General features: G+C 36.6%; 1 protein-coding gene across 1 annotated transcript in view; it reads left to right on the top strand.

The window, feature by feature from the left end:
• DYNC2H1 (dynein cytoplasmic 2 heavy chain 1) overlaps nucleotides 1-22,684 on the top strand; it is a gene marked incomplete at both ends in the record, with an annotated part of 341,923 nt that overhangs the window by 1,550 nt on the left and 317,689 nt on the right. The window contains 7 exons of the mRNA XM_007462583.1: nucleotides 1,206-1,401; nucleotides 12,018-12,113; nucleotides 16,205-16,357; nucleotides 17,217-17,315; nucleotides 18,373-18,512; nucleotides 18,589-18,817; nucleotides 19,704-19,831. Coding sequence (XP_007462645.1) covers nucleotides 1,206-1,401; nucleotides 12,018-12,113; nucleotides 16,205-16,357; nucleotides 17,217-17,315; nucleotides 18,373-18,512; nucleotides 18,589-18,817; nucleotides 19,704-19,831 — 1,041 coding nt within the window. The remainder of the gene's footprint in view (nucleotides 1-1,205; nucleotides 1,402-12,017; nucleotides 12,114-16,204; nucleotides 16,358-17,216; nucleotides 17,316-18,372; nucleotides 18,513-18,588; nucleotides 18,818-19,703; nucleotides 19,832-22,684) is intronic.

Here is a 22,684-nt window from a genome sequence, read left to right on the forward strand (position 1 = left end):
TCTTTCCCTTTCTACCCTGAACCTAAAATATTGGAGATGATCCACCCCCCCACCCCCAACCCCCACCGCAAAAAAGTAAAGAGTTCTATAGTCAATTAATTTTGGAGAATTTGCACGTTTATCACTACGGCTCTGGTGGAGATCCACTGTGTAAGACAGAGTACCAAAAGGACTGAGATCTGCAGTAAAAAAAGCTGTTTAACTTTATTCAACCTATTTTTTTCTCATTTGGTGATGAAACTTCTGACCTTCACTTTTTTTTTGGGTAAAACTCATCATTGTTGCATAGAATCATGAGTGTTTTGGAACATATTTCAGGATATGCTGGTATGTAGAAACTAATTGTAAATATTGGTTTCAAATAAAGGCAAAAAGTGTCACTGTTACAATTTTCTGATAGGCTTTATGTTCTTATAGGACAGTTAGGGCTAAATTATTATTTTAAGACATTTTAAAGTATCTGCTTTTTATTATGCTTTGTTTTATGCATTATTAAGTAGGCTGAATAGATTTGTTCTTTGCTTTTCAGTAACTTACTTTCTAAGACCTGCAAGTTCTCCTAATTGTGAAAGTGATTTGAAAGAAAGCATTATATAAACATGATCCTGAAAGAAGGGTCATGAAAACATAATGCTTTTAATTTCCCACAGCATTTTCACAATCCATGGAGACTTGAGTGCCCCAATGTAAAATTTGCTATTGTGGCTTTTAAAAGAAACACAAAGAAAAGACAAGTCTTTACATAGTTAAAGGAAGAGTAGAAGAATGAAACATATGAATATCTCTACTCCTAGTATTTTGATGTTATTTACTATTGATCCTTTAATGGGAGTATTAAAGAACCAAGTAGGCTGACTGAAAATCTAAGATACCTTTTAGAAAATGAATAAAAACCTTTTCTCTTTATGATGGATTTGCTCTCTATTTTGAGTCTTAGCTGAAGGTTAAGAGATTGATTTTTCTGACTTCAAAAGCTGCTTGGTTGAAATATCGATATGATGGTATATTTTGGATATTGTAGTTTGTTATCAAGATCTGAATTGTGAAATACTGTGTGAAAAAAATATAACTTGAAAACTATAATTAAAATCTTATTTTTACTTTGAGTTAATAGTTCTTACAACTTTTCTGTAAGTATAAAATTATGTTTTTCATCAAAAGAGTGAGAACATGAAATTTAAAAAGTTATTTATTTTGTATTGTAGTATTGAGGCTAATAGTCACATTATGGAGTTGGATCCTAATGATGGATCATTAAAAGTGCATTATTCAGATCGGTTGGTGATTCTTCAGAGAGAAGTTCGTCAGCTTTCTGCACTTGGCTTTGTTATTCCTGCAAAAATACAGCAAGTTGCAAACATTGCACAGAAATTCTGCAAGCAAGCTATTATTCTGAAACAAGTAAGAAATGATATTTTTGAAAACATGGCTATTCTGAGTTCATTACATTAGAGTATTTTAAGGGCTTTGCTTTCTGCTTTTGATTTTGTTAGGCTAATAGAATAGCACAATTAAGTCTTGTGAAGTTACGGTTTGCTAAATGACTGCATTACAAAATTTGCTTTGTAATCCCCTATATGGGACTTTTATTAATTTGAGGGATTACTGTTACTGCTTTTCATTCTAAAGGCATTTAGAAAAATAGAAGATTATTTTCTCTTTTATTTTTCTTTTATGTTACTGGATCTTAAAGGTCTTTCTAATTAAGGGCCTCTGTCTGCCTTCTAGGGGCATATTCTTAGAAAATTACTGAGCTGATGGACTGGCCTTTGTTTGTGGTCATTTCCTGAAGCACACTGCCATCAAATCATTTACCTGTTTAAAACAAACTATTTTTTTTAACATCTTTATTAGAGTATAATTGCTTTACAATGGTGTGTTAGTTTCTGCTTTACAACAAAGTGAATCAGTTATACATATGTTCCCATATCTCTTCCCTCTTGTGTCTCCCTCCCTCCCACCCTCTCTATCCCACCCCTCACAAAGCACCAAGGTGATCTCCCTGTGCTATGCGTCTGCTTCCCAGTAGCTATCATTTTACGTTTGGTAGTGTATATATGTCCATGCCACTCTCTCATTTTGTCACAGCTTACCCTTCCCCCTCCCCATATCCTCAAGTCCATTCTCTAGTAGGTCTGTGTCTTTATTCCTGTCTTACCCCTAGATACTTCATGACATTTTCTTTTTCTTAAATTCCATATATATATGTGTTAGCATATGGTATTTGTCTTTCTCTTTCTGACTTACTTCACTCTGTATGACAGACTCTAGGTCCATCCACATCATTACAAATAGCTAATTTCGTTTCTTTTTATGGCTGAGTAATATTCCATTGTATATATGTGCCACATCTTCTTTATCCATTCATCTGATGATGGACACTTAGGTTGTTTCCATCTCTGGGCTGTTGAAAATAGAGCTGCAATGAACATTTTGGTACATGACTGTTTTTGAATTATGGTTTTCTCAGGGTATATGCCCAGTAGTGGTATTGCTGGGTCATATGGTAGTTCTATTTGTAGTTTTTTAAGGAACCTCCATACTGTTCTCCATAGTGGCTGTACCAATTCACATTCCCACCAGCAGTGCAAGAGTGTTCCCTTTTCTCCGCACCCTCTCCAGCATTTATTCTTTCTAGAATTTTTGTTGATGGCCATTCTGAGTGGTGTGACGTGATATCTCATTGTAGTTTTGATTTGCATTTCTCTAATGATTAATGATGTTGAGCATTCTTTCATGTGTTTGTTGGCAGTCTGTATATCTTCTTTGGAGAAATGTCTATTTAGGTCTTCTGCCCATTTTTGGATTGGGTTGTTTATTTTTTTGTTATTGAGCTGCATGAGCTGCTTGTAAATTTTGGAGATTAATCCTTTGTCAGTTGATTCATTTGCAAATATTTTCTCCCATTCTGAGGGTTGTCTTTTGGTCTTGTTTATGGTTTCCTTTGCTGTGCAAAAGCTTTGAAGTTTCATTAGGTCCCATTTGTTTATTTTTGTTTTTATCTACATTTCTCTAGAAGATGGGTCAAAAAGAATCTAGCTGTGATTTATGTCATAGAGTGTTCTGCCTATGTTTTCCTCTAAGAGTTTGATAGTTTCTGGCCTTATATTTAGGTCTTTAATCCATTTTGAGCTTATTTTTGTGTATGGTGTTAGGGAGTGATCTAATCACATACTTTTACATGGAGCTGTCCAGTTTTCCCAGTACCACTTATTGAAGAGGCTGTCCTTTCTCCAATGTACATTCCTGCATCCTTCATCAAAGATAAGTTGACCATATGTGCGTGGGTTTACCTCGGGCTGTCTATCCTGTTCCATTGATCTATCTTTCTGTTTTTGTGCCAGTACCATACTGTCTTGATTACTGTAGCTTTGTAGTATAGTCTGAAGTCAGGGAGCCTGATTCCTCCAGCTCCGTTTTTTGTTCTCCAAGATTGCTTTGGCTATTCGGGGTCTTTTGTGTTTCCATACAAATTGTGAAATTTTTTGTTCTAGTTCTGTGAAAAATGCCAGTGGTAGTTTGATAGGGATTGCATTGAATCTATAGATTGCTTTGGGAAGTAGAGTCATTTTCACAATGTTGATTCTTCCAATCCAAGAACATGGTATATCTCTCCATCTGTTTGTATCATCTTTAATTTCTTTCATCAGTGTCTTATAATTTTCTGCATACAGGTCTTTTGTCTCCTTAGGTAGGTTTATTCCTAGATATTTTATTCTTTTTGTTGCAATGGTAAATGGGAGTGTTTTCTTGATTTCACTTTCAGATTTTTCATCATTAGTATATAGGAATGCCAGAGATTTCTGTGCATTAATTTTGTATCCTGCTACTTTACCAAATTCATTGATTAGCTCTAGTAGTTTTCTGGTAGCATCTTTAGGATTCTCTATGTATAGTATCATGTCATCTGCAAACAGTGACAGCTTTACTTCTTCTTTTCCGATTTGGATTCCTTTTATTTCCTTTTCTTCTCTGATTGCTGTGGCTAAAACTTCCAAAACTATGTTGAATAAGAGTGGTGAGAGTGGGCAACCTTGTCTTGTTCCTGACCTTAGTGGAAATGCTTTCAGTTTTTCGCCATTGAGGATGATGTTGGCTGTGGGCTTGTCATATACGGCCTTTATTATATTGAGGAAAGTTCCCTCTACACCTACTTTCTGCAGGGTTTTTATCATAAATGGGTGTTGAATTTTGTCGAAAGCTTTCTCTGCATCTATTGAGGTGACCGTATGGTTTTTCTCCTTCAATTTGTTAATATGGTATATCACGTTGGTCGATTTGTGAGTATTGAAGAATCCTTACATTCCTGGAATAAACCCCACTTTTTCATGGTGTATGATCCTTTTAATGTGCTGTTGGATTCTGTTTGCTAGTATTTTGTTGAGGATTTTTGCATCTGTGTTCATCAGTGATATTGACCTGTAATTTTCTCTCTTTGTGACATCCTCGTCTGGCTTTTGTATCAGGGTGATGGTGGCCTCGTAGAATGAGTTGGGGAGTGTTCCTCCCTCTGCTATATTTTGGAAGAGTTTGAGAAGGATAGGTGTTAGCTCTTCTCTAAATGTTTGATAGAATTCGCCTGTGAAGCCATCTGGTCCTAGGCTTTTGTTTGTTGGAAGATTTTTAATCACAGTTTCAATTTCAGTGCTTGTGATTGGTCTGTTCATATTTTCTCTTTCTTCCTGATTCAGTCTTGGCAGGTTGTGCATTTCTAAGAATTTGTCCATTTCTTCCAGGTTGTCCACTTTATTGGCATAGAGTTGCTTGTAGTAATCTCTCATGATCTTTTGTATTTCTGCAGTGTCAATTGTTACTTCTCCTTTTTCATTTCAAATTCTATTGATTTGAGTCTTCTCCCTTTTTTTCTTGATGAGTCTGGATAATGGTTTATCTATTTTGTTTATCTTCTCAAAGAACCAGCTTTTAGTTTTATTGATCTTTGCTATTGTTTCCTTCATTTCTTTTTCATTTATTTCTGATCTGATCTTTATGATTTCTTTCCTTCTGCTAACTTTGGGGTTTTTTTTGTTCTTCTTCCTCTAATTGCTTTAGGTGCAAGGTTAGGTTATTTATTTGAGATGTTTCCTGTTTCTTAAGGTAGGATTGTATTGCTATAAACTTCCCTTTTAGACCTGCTTTTGCTTTTTCCCATAGGTTTTGGGTCGTTGTGTCTCCATTGTCATTTGTTTCTAGGTATCTTTTTATTTCCTCTTTGATTTCTTCAGTGATCACTTCGTTATTAAGTAGTGCATTGTTTAGCCTCCATGTGTTTGTAATTTTTACTGATCTTTTCCTGTAATTAATATCTGGTCTCATAGCGTTGTGGTCAGAAACAATACTTGATACAATTTCAATTTTCTTAAATTTACCAAGGCTTGATTTGTGACCCAAGATATGGTCTATCCTGGAGAATGTTCCATGAGCACTTGAGAAAAATGTGTATTCTGTTGTTTTTGGATGGAATGTCCTATAAATATCAATTAAGTCCATCTTGTTTAATGTATCATTTAAAGCTTGTGTTTCCTTATTTATTTTCATTTTGGGTGATCTGTCCATTGGTGTAAGTGAGGTGTTAATGTCCCCCACTCTTATTGTGTTACTCTCGATTTACACTTTTATAGCTGTTAGCAGTTGCCTTATCTATTGAGGTGCTCCTATGTTGGGTGCATAAATATTTACATTTGTTATATCTTCTTCTTGGATCGATCCCTTGATCATTATGTAGTGTCCTTCTTTGTCTCTTCTAATAGTCTTTATTTTAAAGTCTATTTTGTCTGATATGAGAATTGCTACTCCAGCTTTCTTTTGGTTTCCATTTGCATGGAATATCTTTTTCCATCCCCTTACTTTCAGTCTGTATGTGTCTCTAGGTCTGAAGTGGGTCTCTTGTAGACAGCATATATATGGGTCTTGTTTTTGTATCCATTCAGCCAATCTGTGTCTTTTGGTGGGAGCATTTAGTCCATTTACATTTAAGGTAATTATCGATATGTATGTTCCTATTCCCATTTTCTAAATTGTTTTGGGTTCGTTATTATAGGACTTTTCCTTCTCTTGTGTTCTTGTCTAGAGAAGTTCCTTTAGCATTTGTTGTAAAGCTGGTTTGGTGGTGCTGAACTCTCTCAGCTTTTGCTTGTCTGTAAAGGTTTTAATTTCTCCATCAAATCTGAATGAGATCCTTGCTGGGTAGAGTAATCTTGGTTGCAGGTTTTTCTCCTTCATCATTTTAAATATGTCCTGCCAGTCCCTTCTGGCTTGCAGAGTTTCTGCTGAAAGATCAGCTGTTAACCTTATGGGGATTTCCTTGTGTGTTATTTTTTCCTTGCTGCTTTTAGTATGTTTTCTTTGTATTTAATTTTTGACAGTTTGATTAATATGTGTCTTGGCGTGTTTCTCCTTGGATTTACCCTGTATGGGACTCTCTGTGCTTTCTGGACTTGATTAACTATTTTCTTTTCCATATTAGGGAAGTTTTTAACTATAATCTCTTCAAATATTTTCTTAGTCCCTTTCTTTTTCTCTTCTTCTTCTAGAACCCCTGTAATTCGAATGTTGGTGCATTTAATATTGTCCCAGAAGTCTCTGAAACTCTCCTCAGTTCTTTTCATTGTTTTTTCTTCATTCTGCTCTGCAGTAGTTATTTCCACTATTTTATCTTCCAGGTCACTTATGTGTTCTTCTGCTTCAGTTATTCTGCTACTGATCCCATATAGAGTATTTTTAATTTCATTTATTGTGTTGTTCATCGTTGCTTGTTTCATCTTTAGTTCTTCTAGGTCCTTGTTAAATGTTTCTTGCATTTTGTCTATTCTGTTTCCAAGATTTTGGATCATCTTTACTCTCATTATTCTGAATTATTTTTTCAGGTAGACTGCCTATTTCCTCTTCATTTGTTAGGCCTGGTGGGTTTTTATCTTGCTCCTTCATCTGCTGTGTGTTTTTCTGTCTTCTCATTTTGCTTATCTTACTGTGTTTGGGGTTTCCTTTTTGTAGGCTGCAGGTTCGTAGTTCCTGTTGTTTTTGGTGTCTATCCCCAGTCGCTAAGGTTGGTTCAGTGGGTTATGTAGGCTTCCTGGTGGAGGGGACTAGTGCCTGTGTTCTGGTGGATGAGGCTGGACCTTGTCTTTCTGGTGGGAAGATCCACGTCTGTTGGTGTGTTTTGGAGTGTCTGTGGACTTATTATGATTTTAGGCAGCCTCTCTGCTAATGGGTGGGGTTGTGTTCCTGTCTTGCTAGTTGTTTGGCATGGGGTGTCCAGCACTGTAGCTTGCTGGTTGTTGAGTGAAGCTGGGTGCTGGTGTTGAGATGGAGATCTCTGGGAGATTTTCTTTGTTTGATATTATGTGGAGCTGGGAGGTCTATTGTGGACCAGTGTCCTGAAGTTGGCTCTCCCACCTCAGAGGAACAGCACTGACTTCTGGCTGCAGCACCAAGGGCCTTTCATCCACATGGCTCAGCATAAAAGGGAGAGAAAGTTGAAAGAAAGAAAGGAAGAAAGGAAGAAAGAAAGAGAAAAAGAAAGATAGAAAAAGAAAGAAAGAAAGAGAAAGAAGGAAAGAAGGAAAGAAAAAGAAAGAAGTAAGAAAGGAGGGAGAGAGGGAGGAAGGAAGGCGGGATGGAAGGAAGGAACGAAAGATAGAAAGAAGATAAAATAAAATAAAGTAAGATAAAATAAAGTTATTAAAATAAAAAATAATTATTAAGAATATTTTAAAAGGAAAAAAAAAAGGACAGATAGGACCCTGGTACAAATGGTGGAAGCAAAGCTATACAGTCAAAATCTCACACAGAAGCATACACATACACACTCACAAAAAGAGGAAAAGGGGAAAAAATAAATCTTGCTCTCAAAGTCCACCTCCTCAATTTGGGATGATTCGTTGTCTATTCATGTATTCCACAGATGCAGGGTACATCAGGTTGATTGTGGAGCTTTAATCTGCTGCTTCTGAGGCTGCTGGGAGAGATTTCTCTTTCTCTTCTTTGTTCTCACAGCTCCTGGAGCTCAGCTTTGGATTTGGCCCCCGCCTCTGCGTGTAGGTCGCCGGAGGGCATCTGTTCTTAGCTCAGACAGGACAGGGTTAAAGGAGCAGCTGCTTCCGGGACTCTGGCTCACTCAGGTCGGGGGTGGGGGGCGGTGGGAGGGAGCGGTACGGAGTGCTGGGCGAGCCTGTGGCGGCAGAGGCCAGCGTGACGTTGCACCAGCCTGAGGTCTGCTGTGCATTCTCCCAGGGAAGTTGTTCCTGGATCCCGGGACCCTGGCAGTGGCGGGCTGCACAGGCTCCCCAGAAGGGGGGTGTGGATAGTGATCTGTTCTCTGGGGTCCGCGCTTTTAGCCGCGGCTCGCGCCCGTCTCTGGAGCTCCTTTAAGCAGCGCTCTTAATCCCTTCTCCTCGCGCACCGGGAAACAAAGAGGGAAGAAAAAGTCTCTTGCCTCTTTGGCAGGTCCAGACTTTTCCCCGGACTCCCTTCTGGCTAGCCATGGTGCACTAACCGCCTGCAGGCTGTTTTCCCGCCGCCAACCCCAGTCCCCTCCCTGTGCTCCAACCCCAGTCCTCTCCCTGTGCTCCGACCAATGCCCGAGCCTCAGCTCCCAGCCCCGCCCACCCCGGCGGGTGACCAGATAAGCCTCTTGGGCTGGTGAGTGCCGGCACCGATCCTCTGTGCGGGAATCTCTCCGCTTTGCCCTCCGCACCCCTGTTGCTGTGCTCTCCTCCGCGGTTCCGAAGCTCCCCGCTCCGCCTCCCGCAGTCTCCGCCCACGAAGGGGCTTCCTAGTGTGTAGAAGCCTTTCCTCCTTCACAGCTCCCTCCCACTGGTGCAGGTCCCGTCCCTATCCTTTTGTCTGTGTTTATTCTTTTTTCTTTTGCCCTACCCAGGTACATGGGGACTTTCTTGCCTTTTGGGAGGTCTGAGGTCTTCTGCCAGCGTTCAGTAGGTGTTTTGTAGGAGTTGTTCCACGTGTAGATGTATTTCTGGTGTATATGCTGGATCTTTCTGGAGAGTCCAGGGCAGGCACAAGGCAGTCTGGTGGCTTGAACAGAATTGGAGTGAGTCGGAACCAACTATTATTACCTCATTGTCTCTCTCCTTAGCACGTATACAAGACCCTTCTTAATCATACCCTAGCTGACCTTACTGATTGTGGCCTTCACTCCCTATACCTTCCCTCTCATGCTGCACCCTGTGCTTTAGTAATATGAAACTTGGCTCGTCTCTGATCTTGTCATTATGCACTGATACCTCTTCCCTCTGATTGAAGAACTCCAAGTTATCCTTTAATTCCCAACTCACTTTAATTGTTGTGTCCTTTTAATTGATTGTTCCTTATTTTGTGTGCAGTGTGCAAATCACTCAGAACACTTTTATGTAGTATTGGAGTTTTATATTTTTTCTCTCATTTGATTAATAGATCTTAGAGCTTAGGAACAGTATCTTGTGAGTATTTGGTTTCTCATTCTTTCATCCAATAAAGATTCTTTGAGCACTTGTACTGCCAGGCACAGTGTAGTGAGGATATAAAAATGAATATATTACTGCCACACTCTGGTACAAGGTTTCTCAGCGTTGGTACTTTTGGACCACTTCTTTTTTGTGGGGGATGTCCTGTGCATTGTAGGATGTTTAGCAGCATCCCTGGCCAGTAGCACCTACCTAGTCCTGACAATCAAAAATATCTCCAGGCATTGCCAAATGTCCCCTTGGGTGCAAATCAGCCATGGTTGATTACCACTGGTCTAGTGGGAGAAAGCAAACTAAACATTGAGTTCTCATTAAATATCAGGGCTTCTGGTAGATACTGTATTTATGTTATTTCAATTACCCCCACCCCCATTTTTCACTGATCTAATTGGGGATCAGATTCGTAACATAGTTTTCCCAGTACTACACAGCTAGTAAGTTATGAAGTTAGGATTTAATACCAAGTCTCCCTGACTCCAAAGCCCATATTTATTTCATTACAGTTCATATAGTGATGACAGATAGTGAACAAGTAGATACAGTATTTAATGAATACTGTATTATAGATAGATGTTCAGAAAGTCCTGTGAAAGCATAGAGGTGGGAATTTTCAATTATTTTCCTGGGTAGAGTAGAGATAGTATCAGATAAATCTTTACAGAGGAATGATGTTTAATGTGAGTTTGAAAGAGCATACGTATGTTTTCTTAAGAGCACAAGGTAGTGTGAGTGATCATTTCAGGTAGAGGGAGTATATATTCCAAAGCAGAGAGGCTTGCTGACTTCTCTATCCTAAGCATTTAGTCTAACAAAATAAAAGCTCAAAAGATGCTTGAATGATCATATAGTATTTGTATTTACCCCTGGAAGAGCAACTGGGAGAATGTATTGTGTATACCTTTACTTATGAGCACACATTTAGTTAGAGTGGGGGCTATGAAGTAGGATGTTGGATAGAAAACAGTATGGCCAGATTGCTATAATTTTATGTATTATTTTGTTTCTAGTTTTCCTGATTGGGCTTTTTCTGGGACTTACTGTTGTGGTACAGAACAAATAGAGTGGTTATTCCCCACGAAATAAAGTATATTTTTATACATACTAGTGGAAAGAAGTGACTTGCTATAAAATTAGTTAAGAAACATTTTTAAGCACCTGCTCTGTGCCAAGAATTTTTGACATGCTAGGGATATAAAAATTAAGACAGTCTTCTTAAAGTCCTTAATTAAACTCACTCCACGGTATCCACTTGATCTTCTTCCTTGACCTGTCCTTTTTCCCTGAAAGAGTTGGCAGTGTCCTCTTTTGTCCACCGTGGTACCTTGTAGGTATCTCTATTTTTTGATTCATTGATTAATTCAATGAATGACGTTTACTGAGTGACACTATTACGGGACATAGATAGCAAATGCATGAATAATACAGTGTTAGGTAGTGATAAGCACATATTTGAAGGAAAAGAAAACAATAATAGGACTGTGACAAATACTGCTATTTTATACAGAATCGCCAGGGGAGGCCTTAATGAAAATGTAATATTTGAGAAGAGACATGGCATAAAATGAGCGAAAGAACCATGCAAATATCTGGAGGAAGACTGTTGCAGGCAGAGGGAATGAATGACTTTCAGAGTTTCTTAGGGAAGACTCTAGAGTTAGGTAAACAGCAAGGAGGCCAATTTCACTGCAGTGCAATTAGGGAGGGGTTTGTGCGGGGCTAAAGGCCAGTTTATGTATAATGTGCCAAGGTAAGGATTTTAGATTTGGATATCATTCTTAAGTGTGTTGGGAAACCATTGGAAGGTTTCAGGTAAGAATTTTAGGATTTTACATTTTATTCTCAAATATTTTGGGGAGTCATTTGAAAGTTTTGAATAGGCTAAAGGTATGATACGATTTATGTTTAAGAAAGGACTATTCTGGCTACTCTGAATGCTTTGAATAGACCATAGGGCCACAGTTGGAAACAGACCAGTTCTGATACTGCTGCACTGGTCTTGCCAGGAGATGAGGGTGCTTGAATTGGGGTGGGATTGATGGAGGTGGGTGAAGTGGTTGAATTCAATATATGTTTTGAAGGCACAGTCAATAGACTTCTACTTGTGTGGGATGTGAGAGAAGCATTAAGGACAAAAAGGTTTTTTTTGGTCTGAGAAATGGGTAAATCATTGTGTTATATACTGACGAAGGAAAAGGTTCTTAGAGTTGCAAGAATAAGTTCACTTTTTTAGCACTTTAACATGCTTTACTGATTTCCTCTGTGTTCCCTATGAGACTGTGAACTTCTTGATTCCAGGGACTAGGTTTTATAGTCTTTGTTTAATCACCCACGAGAACATGACTTGGCAGATTATAGGAACTCAGCACATACTTACACTTGCTGCTTTTGTATGTTAATACATGTGTAAGTGCTCTATTGGAGATAAAAAGCTAATTTTTTGCTAAATTTTATAATTGAGAAGAGTTAATATTTCCATTCAAATAATTAAAAATGAAAAATTTCAAATTAAGTTGCTATTTATTATTAATTATTCCTAATTGGAATTTTACTTTGTAGGTGGCACATTTTTATAATTCTATCGATCAACAAATGATTCAAAGTCAGAGACCAATGATGTTACAATCTGCCTTAGCGTTTGAACAGATAATTAAGGTAAATGGACTTTTTATGCTATTATAATTAGATTTTATATGTGAAGTGTTTCTTATTTCTTAGTTTTTTTGTATACCCTTCAGCTTAACACAGCCATTGATCTAAGGCTTTATTTCGCTCCCCAGTGACTTCCTTCAGTCTTAACAAGTAACATTTTTTACAACTGTAGATTTAAACAGTTATAATGTTTCACGTATTTTGGTGCTGATTTTGATCAATTGAATTTATATATATATATTTATATATATATAGTACAGTAAGTCCCCTACATATGAACCTTCAAGTTGGGAACTTTCAAAGATGTGAACGTGTGTTCCATCAACATCCTGCATGAGTGAAACTGCAGCTTGCCTTCCGGCTCCTGTTGCTGATGATCCTTCAGCTCTACCATCTCCCACCAGTTCTCCCTCCTCCAGTCAGTAACTCTTCTTGCCTGTTCACTCAATGCCAGCCCCTTTATGCCAGCTGTTGTACTGTACTAGTGTACTTTTTAAGGTACTGTACTGCTAAGATTAAAAATGTTTTTTTAATTTTTTGTGTCTGTTTTTTATGTATTATTTGTGTGAAAGGTATTATAAACCTATTACAGTACAGTACAATATAGCCGATTGTGTTAGTTGGGTACCTAGGCTAACTTTGTTGGATTTGCAAACAAATTGGACTTATGAACGTGCTCTCGGAATGGAACTCGTTCGTATGTAGGGGACTTACTGTATACAAACTTGTATGCTATTATATTTACTTATTCACTGAAGTACGAGGTCCTTATATACAAGACTCTTTAGTGCTTTTCCATCATCTCCTGATTTTATAATTTAAGTTTTATTTGCTCTTTATCTATGCTTATTTAAATATCCACACATATGAAATTAGGAAAACCCACACTAGTTTTTAAACTGTTAGTATGTGACTGCTCACTTTTTGAAATAAACATTTTTAGTCTTCAGAGACATGAAATATTTTAAAAGATAAGTAGAAGAGGGATATACCCATTAATTCTTCTTTTATTTAAAGTAGATAGCTAGTTGTGTCATGGTTATCAAGACCACCCCCAGGTTCTGTGATTTACTAGGAGGACTCATAGGCCTCAGGGTATAGTTGTACTCACAGATGATTTACTTATGATTTATTACAGTGAGAGGAGGCAAAGCAAAGTCAGCAAAGGAAAAGGTACATGGGGTGAAGTCCTGGGGAAACCAGGTGCAAGCTTTCAAGAATCCTTTCCCAATGTAATCACCCAGGGCATGCTTAATTTCTCCAGCAAGAAGTAACACATGTGAAATATTGCTTTACTAGGAAAGATCATTGCCCAGGCTTTTGTTGGGGACTGGTCATGTAGGTATCTTCTGCCTTAATATGTACCAAAATTCCAGATTCCCAGAAGACAATCAAGTGTTCAGCATAAACCATATTGTTTAGGTACAGTGAGCCACTCTTAAAAATTAGAGTGGTGGGAACTCTTCCAAAATCCAAGTTCTCAGATGCCAGCTAAGGGCCAATATTTTAAGCAGACCTTTTAAGGGATAAGCAGTCAGACCTGCTAAGTTAACTTTTTAATGCACACTAGTTCTCAGGCTTAAAATTTACTAGAAGTTATATAATTCATATTATAGATGTTATTAAAATTTTTTTCTTATTGCCAAAGCTCAACATGAGTTTATGATGAAAAGTTTCAAAAATATAGGTAAACAGAAAGAACAAATGTTTTATGATTGTACTACTAAGAGTTGGCCATTTTTAACAGTGTATATGTCATTTTAAACTTTTTTTTCTGTGCATATTTACAAGTGTACTTTTTGAAAATGGGTTAATACTTTATTATTTTTAAACTTTTTCACCTAATAGATAATGTTTTAAATCACAGTGTTCAGAGCCCTTGCTTTTCTAATAAATGTATTCAAAATTACATCTGTTGATATTTCTAAAGAGGAAGCTTATTTTGAGAAATTGGGTTGCGAGAAGTAAATAATTATATTTAGCATATGTTAAATGAGACATAGTAGGGGACAAAAACTAAGATAGGAGGAGAAGGAACACTAAAGTTCTTAATACTCCCCTGGACACTCTCTATATTGGAGAGCAGGAACTCTAATTTATTTATTTTTATACTCTAGTAATACAACAGTAAGTAGTGTGTAGTAATTATTCAGTAAATATTTTTTGAACTGATTCACAGAGTATTTTATTGAATTTATTATATTTGTTTAGTTTCATTCATTCATCAACTGTTTATTGAGGGTCACAATATGCCAGATACTTGCTATGCCTTAATATATACCAGTTCAAGTGAAGTATAGAAACCTCACTTTTAGTTAGGTCTCTTTATCCTCTTCATTTTTATATATTTGTCTTAAATATTTAGTAACCTTTACATACATGAAACACTGCATCAGATGGGGTTTGCTTCAATCAGCAATTATGATTTCAGAAACTCATGAGAAGGATAGTTTTTTATTTATGTTTTCCACATCCCAGTGTTCTTTTTTCCTTTCTAAAGTTCCACGCTTTTAAAAAAAAATCATTTCCTTCTTATTGAGAAAACTTCCTTTAGCCATACTTTTAAGAGTAGGTTTGCTAGTGACAGATTCTCTGTTTTTGTTTAAGAATGTTTTTATTTTCCCTCATTCCTGAAGGATATTTTCACCAGATATATAATTCATGGTTGACAGCTGTTGTCTGTTTTCTTTTTGTTTTAGAGCAATTGTTTCTAAGTTACTTTATTTTATTTTTTTAATGTTTCATTTATTTTATTTTATTTTTTTATTTTTGGCTGCATTGGGTTCTCCTTGCTGCACATGGGCTTTCTTCTAGTTGCGGCGAGTGGGGGCTGCTCTTTGTTGCAGTGCGTGAGCTTCTCATTGCGGTGGCTTCTCTTGTTGTGGAGCATGGGCTCTAGGCTCATGGGCTTCAGTAGTTGTGGCTCATGGGCTCTAGAGCGCAGGGTCAGTAGTTGTGGTGCATGGGCTTAGTTGCTCCATGGAATGTGGGATCTTCCCGGACCAGGGCTCGAACACGGGTCCCCTGCATTGGCAGGCGGATTCTTAACCACTGTGCCTCCAGGGAAGCCCGACAGTTGTTTTCTTTTAGCACTTTAAAATGTTGTTCCACTTCCTCCTGGCCCTCATGGTTTCAGCTGAGAAATCCACTGCCATTCAAATTTGCATTCCTTTCTAAGTGATGTGTTGTTTTTTTCTGAAACAGTGAGGTACAGCTTTAGGACAGGGTGAGTGATATGTTAAAATTTCTGCTGGGCTCTGCAGATACCATCCTGACAAAAATGGAACACTGACTTGCACTGCTTCCTTTTCAGATGAGTGGAGTTGAAGTTTAGTGGCCTCTTTTCCCCTACTGACACCTTCCCACGAAAGTGGGACTCCAGTTGGCAGTGTCTTGTTGCCTCCAAGTAGAGTGTAAGCCTAGCTCCCTTCTAAGCTCTGTTGACATGATTGGGAGGATGTGGAGGGCTGATTCACACTGCTCTGTTGCAGCGTAATGGGGGTAGAGGCTCAGCTCTCTGTTAAGCCCCACTAACATAAGCAGGGGATGGAAGATCAGCTCACTTCCTGGTCCCAATGAAACTGAAGAAGGGGGTGGGTTTCTATTGGTGTTGAGTTGGAGTAGGGTGCTTATTGCTAAAAAGGTTTTCTGTCATTAGGCCACTGTTTTTCTGGTCCTGTGGAGAGAGGGAACAGGCTTCTTCTGGAGGTTTTTTGTCTGTGTCTGGGGGTGGTTCCAGGTTGGAGGCTTCTCCAGCATCCTGTCCGGGATATAAGGGAGACATTAAGGAAACCCAGGTGTGTTGTTCCTCAATTCCCAAGGTTTCTAGGCTGTCCACCTTCTTATTTCTAGTATTCCTATGCTTGTTTGTTGTGTTATGTCCAGGGTATTTTAGTTGTAAGAGGGAGAACTTGGAAGGAATGGGACTAATCAATTCTGGTCAGAATGCCTTATCATTTATAAAATGGGAAAAACTATTGTGTGCTCTTTCATTGCAGGTCAGTGTTGGGATAATTGGACTAATGATGTAGAATATTGAATCTTTTCAAAAAAAGAAATGTGTTAAATACTAAATGTCATTTGTTGTACCTTAGAATTCAAAAGCAGGAAGTGGGGGAAAGTCACAAATTACTTGGAATAATCCTAAAGAATTAGAAGGCTACATCCAAAAACTCCAAAATGCTGCTGAACGACTTGCCACTGAAAATAGAAGACTGAGAAAATGGCACATTACATTTTGTGAAAAGGTATATTTTATTTATAAAATTTAATAAGCTATGAATAGTATTATTTTAAAAGTAATTAGGTTATAATTTTAAATAACTGCCTGTTTGGAAATAATTTGAGACTTAAAGTTGCAAAAATAGTTTAAAGAGTTCACACTTGCCCTTCACCCAGCTTTCCCTATTGTCATCAACTTATGTAACCATAGTACATTTATCAAAACTAGGAAATAAACTGTTTTGAATTTTATAACTTTTTCCACTGATGTCCTTTTTCTTTTTGAGTGTCCAATCCAGGATCCCACCTTGTATTTAAATGTTGAGGCTCTGTAGTCTTCTACTCCTCAGTCTTACCTTGTTTTTCATGACCTTGATACTTTTGATGAGTACTGGTCAGTTATTTTGTAATGTCTCTTTTTTTTTTTTTTTTTTTTTTTTTTTTTTGGTTCACGGGTTTTTTTTTTTTTTTTTTTGCGGTACACGGGCCTCTCTCAGTTGTGGCCTCTGTTGCAGAGCACAGGCTCCAGAAGTGCAGACTCAGCGGCCATGGCTCACTGGCCCAGCCGCTTTGCGGCATGTGGGATCTTCCCGGACCGGGGCACGAACCCATGTCCTCTGCATTGGCAGGCGGACTCTCAACCACTGCGCCACCAGGGAAGCCCCTGTAATGTCTCTTGATTTGGTTTTATATGATGCTTTCTCATTTTAGATTGAGATTATACAATTTTGGTAGGAATACCACAGAAGTGATATTTTGCCTTTCTCAGTACATTGATCAGGTATTGATATGTCTTATTATAGGTTGAGTTAACCTTTATCACTTGGGTAAGGTGGTGCCTGTCAAGATTTTCTTCTGAAATTATTATGTTCTAATTTTTAATAGGTGGTAGTTCTTATGAACATTGATTTGCTTCGGCAGCAACAGCGGTGGAAAGATGGATTACAAGAATTAAGAACTGGCTTAGCAAGTGTAGAAGCACAGGTAAAGTGTGTTTTACTTTGTGTCTACACTTTGTAATATGACCTTTTCAGAATGTGAATATATGAATTGATGAAAAGTTCATAAAGGTTATCTGTAAATCTTTACTAATTAATTCCTCATAAATTTAGAATTTGACTGAATTATATATAAAGAGCATAAATTAGCAAAGCATTTACGTTTAAAAATATGTTTCTGTTTGTCTTATGGAATTCCAGATCCCTCAATTTAGACTTTGTAAATAGTTTCTCTGACATGGTGCTAAAATATCTATCATTTGTTAGTTTTCTTTTAGGTGATTGTTACATCTGTTGTGACAACTTTAAGTTTAGGCAGAAGCCTAATGACTGAAATAACTCTGTTTCAGAATTTTTTCTTTATTTTGGGTAAAATGTCAGTTCCACATTTATTTTGATATGAGATGATCTGTACAAAAGTAGTTAGCACAGAGTCTACCTAGTAGGTGATAAAGGGATCTTAGTGGAATATGAGGTAAGTATCTTAAACATTTACATATATTTTTCAGCTCTTAGAACTTTAAGAAAAAAATAAAAATGAAAGTATTAGAATTGATATGTTTATGGTTATATGGAAGCAAAAAAGTATGTAAACTATACTGTGCATTCTTGTGTTTTAAATGTATCATGTTTTTAAATGTGCAATGGATTATTTAGGGAGTGAAGGGAATAGAAGAGTTATACTTGATGGGAATTTTTGAAAAAGGACTAAGAAATTTACAAAATAAACTATTGTTCCTGTTATTGTTGTTGTTGTTTTAATAGGATCATAAAATAAAGTCCATATGTAAAATGCATTTACTATTAACTTGATTTTTAAAATTTTTCTGATCTTTTTGTGTACTATTTATAAGCACAAAGATGAGAGATTTTCATATTTGACTTTATATATACAAGTAGCAATTAAGGAATTACATGTTTTAAGATATTTAAGATGAGGGTTTTTTTGCTTATAATTTTACCAAATGTGATATGAAAGCATTAAATGAAAACCCATTCTACCACCTAATTATTAAATAAAAAATGTGAATATAACATATTAGGGATTCCAAGCAAGTGACATGCATGCGTGGAAACAGCACTGGAATCATCAACTGTACAAAGCTCTGGAACATCAGTATCAGATGGGCTTAGAAGCACTTAATGAGAATCTGCCAGAAATAAATATAGACTTAACATACAAGTAAGATTTTTTAAACTAATTTTCAATCTATACTTTTCCAATAATTTATATGTTAAAGTTATTTATTTTCTTTCAGACAAGGACGATTACAATTCAAGCCTCCTTATGAAGAAATTCGGGCTAAATATTATAGAGAAATGAAGAGATTCATCAGCATTCCTAATCAGTTTAAGGGAGTGGGTGAGGCAGGAGATGAATCTATTTTTTCTATCATGATTGATAGAAATGCAAGTGGATTTCTGACTATTTTCAGCAAAGCAGAAGATCTATTTAGAAGATTGTCAGCTGTTTTACATCAACATAAGGTATGGAACATGTAATTTTCTGTCCTTCTATTGTAATATTCATCTGATTGATTGAATTAATATTAAATGTACAAATCAACAAATTATCTTGTGTGGCATAAAGTAAAAATATGCAAACCAGAGAGCCAAAGTTTAGAATTCATATACAATCTAGGTTTATGCTATAGATGCGAAAAATGTTACCCTAAATTTTTTTTCTCTCTATTTGAAGATTGAGAAGCTAGTTTCTCTTTCTTTTCTTTTTTGAATGTTGTATCAGCTTGGAATTTGATGTGACTCTGTTGTGTCATTTTTAATTCCTTTCAGGAAACTATATCCTTTTTTTTATTCTTTGGATTGAGAGCAATCCATGGAGGGAAGCCCTCAATGTTAATGAAATTGAGATGATTTAATTTCTTACTTTTGTTAAGGTGCATCATATTAACTCTCCAGAGATAAACCCCTATTGCATTTATTGCTCATTTGATTGATCCTGAGGCATATGACTGAGAATTCATCAAGTTTCTTAACTACCGCTGCAGTGCTTCTTCTGCATTTTATTTTTCTGGAATTGATTGAATCTGGATACTTTCGGATTTGTTGCCTATAGTAACTCTTGGCTTTGCAGAAGTGATTCTGTCTTTGACACATCAAACTTGAGAAGAGAGTCTAAAAAGTTTTTTGCAGTCTCTTCAAAAAAGTTTTATGATCAGTATATTTTTATGTATTGTTTTTTTTTCCTGTTCATTCCTTAGACTATGTGATAATGATTACATTTATATACTTAAACTGAAATTTATTTGAAACCTCACATTTGCCCCTTTTTATTGTTTTTAATAGTTGGACTCTAATCTTTTAAATGGTAACTTATTCTATTTTTTTAATAATATGTTTTCCATTTATATAGGAATGGATTGTAATTGGGCAAGTTGATATGGAAGCTCTAGTGGAAAAGCATCTTTCTACAGTACATGATTGGGAGAAAAATTTTAAAGCACTGAAAATAAAAGGGAAAGAAGTAGAACGACTTCCGAGGTATAATACAGAAGTTAAAGTAGTACTTATGTATCATAGCAGTTCTTACCATGGGATAGTATGGGTACTCTTCACTTAGTGGTACTTAAGTCCAGTCATCGGTCTTACCTCCTCTAGAGCTCAGCTATGACACTTGAGAATCATCTGAGTAGAGAATTGCTGAGACTAAGAAAACCTCTTCTAGAGGTTCGGCTGGCTGAGACCTAGTTGGATAGGACAGATTGGGGGAAGAGGCTTCTCTCCAGATCTGGTGTGAGGATCTAATATTTGATGTGCATGGGCACAGTCTAAGAATGGTAAGAATCTACTACTGAGAGCATACTGGAGGACATTTGACTCCAATTTTGTATGGCTCTGCCCCCTTTCAAAATGCCCTGGGAGGCACACAAGAAGTGCTGCATCTGGGTATTGCCCTAAATGTGGAGAAGACCTTCTGAGGGGCATTTCATAACCCCAAATATCCCCCTCACTCTCTGAAATTCCGACCACTGAAACCATTCTACGCAATAAGCCCTGGGAAGGAAGGGCCTTGTTTAATTGTGTATATATTACCTATAAAGTATAATATCACTTTTATTAATCCATTTGTTCTTTCTTTCAATAACTATTTGGTGCTCATTTACATTATGCAAAACCTTGTCCTGTGGGAGTAGAAAGATGAAGACAGAGTTCCTGAGATGAAGTTGCTTGCTCTCTCGTAGTGCAATAAGACAAGTATGTTTGATGATTAAGTCAAGTACACGCAGGCGTTGAGAGAGTGGGCTCTGGAGGTAGATGGCTCTTACTAGCTGCATGAATTTGACAGTCATTTCAACCCTGTGAGCCTCCATTTCCTCAGCTTTAAAGCAATTACAACTATATTATTTATCTCAGTGTTTTGCCGATTAAATAATTTGCATGTAAATTAATGGTAGAGGTTAAGTTCTCAATAAATGCTAGTTGTTATTAATTGTTATTAATACTAGATAGAATAGTCTATATTCCATATTAGAGACTGGACTAAAGGCTATGGAGATTTACAGGATGATGACATCCCATCCATTTGTGGCAAAATCAGGGAAAGCTTCATTAAGATAGAAATACTTGAACTAGGATTTTGATGGGTAGAAATGAGAATTGGAGGTTAAAGCAGAGTCTCTCAGGAGAGGGATTTATGTAATGAAAACAGAGGTTGGTTAATTGAGAATTTGATTAGGGATAATGTTTTATTAGGGACTAGAGGAGATATTTCTGGAAAGGGGTAGATAAAGTACAGATTTGGGAGAGTCTTACATTCTAAAACAGGGAATTTGGATGTTATTCATGTTAGAATGATTAGTTGTTGAAGGTTTCTAAACAGAAGCGTGTTAGTACCAAAGCTATACATTAGGAATGTTAATCTGGAAATAATGAGTTGTATGGTGGAATCAAGAGATCCTGGAGGAAGAGAGGTTCGTCTGTCTTCATCCAGAAACCCAGTAATAATTAATTGAATCAAGTTGTTGGTATTCAAAATGTGGAGGAGGAAATATTATGAGGTATTAAGCGGTCTTACTTTTGGAGGAAGATGAGGGATGAGGAATAGAGAAGAGACAAATGGCTTGAAGGTTTGAACTTGGATGACTAGGATAATGATAGTGCCATTAATGTTACTTTGAAGTAAGGAAAAGAGTGTTTTTGTAATGTTTGAACATTAGATTTCTCTTTTGGATACTCTATTTGAGCCCATTTTTGTTTGACTTTATGCTGTCACCTGACTGCCCAAGACCTCTACTGCTGCTACTGCTATTTGTTTGTCCTTTTCTATAGACGGGGTTTCTATTTATACTTCCCTGCCAAAGCTAAACAAAGCAAAAGGAATGCCTGTCCTACATGCCATATTTCATTTTTCTGTTTCTTGCTTATAAGTTAACATGTATTCATCTAAGCTAATACACACATATATATGTACACACAGATAATTATTTTATGGGTACTTTTGGGAAGTATGCTGTAAGATTAGACAATCCATATTCTGAGGATGTATTTCAGATACTGCAGTAAGGATATACTTTTTGGGTAGGCCATCTATGTCCATCCCATTCTATCTATGGCTGAATGGAGCCTCAATTGCACATTAACAATATTTTCAATTGAAAGGTGAACATTAGTCTTGTCCACAAGACTCAGTGTATACAACTCTGCTATAATCATATCACTTTATGTATTAATTCATTAGTAAAATATGGTATAATGTTTTTAGGTTTACCAAAATCATCTATTTTCATATATTAAATGTTAGAAATTTAGACATTTTGTGTCAGGATTTCAAAAATCAAGTAACTTCATGTATAAGACAAATTGACTCTTAGGTTTTGGTGGTTAAGAACTGGAGTTTAAACCTCTCCAGTTAGTGGGTGATTGAGAATAAATAAATAAAACTTTAAGAGAAAATTGTATTTTTATAATGAAACTTTATTTAACACTTATAACTTGCTTTCTAAGAATATCACCTGGTTCTATGTTTTAAAAAGAGTCTTTCTAAATAATTTTTTAGACCAATATTTCCAGACTTTTTTTTTACTTTATATAATTTAAGATAAATATGAGGTTTACTCAGATGAATGACTCTGGTTCAACTTCTATTTGTTTAGAACATTATAATTTGCATTCAGAGTACCATGCAAAGAATTAATGTTCTTAAAAATATATGCCTTTTTTCTGATTATTAAAATAGTACATTTGTTTTATAAATTTTTTAAAATATAAAAAGTCATAATGACAATTGCTGTTAATATTTGATGTTTTGGACATATTAGTACATCTGCTTACAAAATTTGGATCATACTGTATCCTGCTATTTATTTAGCACTAATCATTAGTATTTCACCATGT

Source organism: Lipotes vexillifer, unplaced genomic scaffold (assembly GCF_000442215.2).
Source record: "Lipotes vexillifer unplaced genomic scaffold, Lipotes_vexillifer_v1.1 scaffold2189, whole genome shotgun sequence".
Taxonomy (NCBI): Eukaryota; Metazoa; Chordata; class Mammalia; order Artiodactyla; family Lipotidae; genus Lipotes; species Lipotes vexillifer.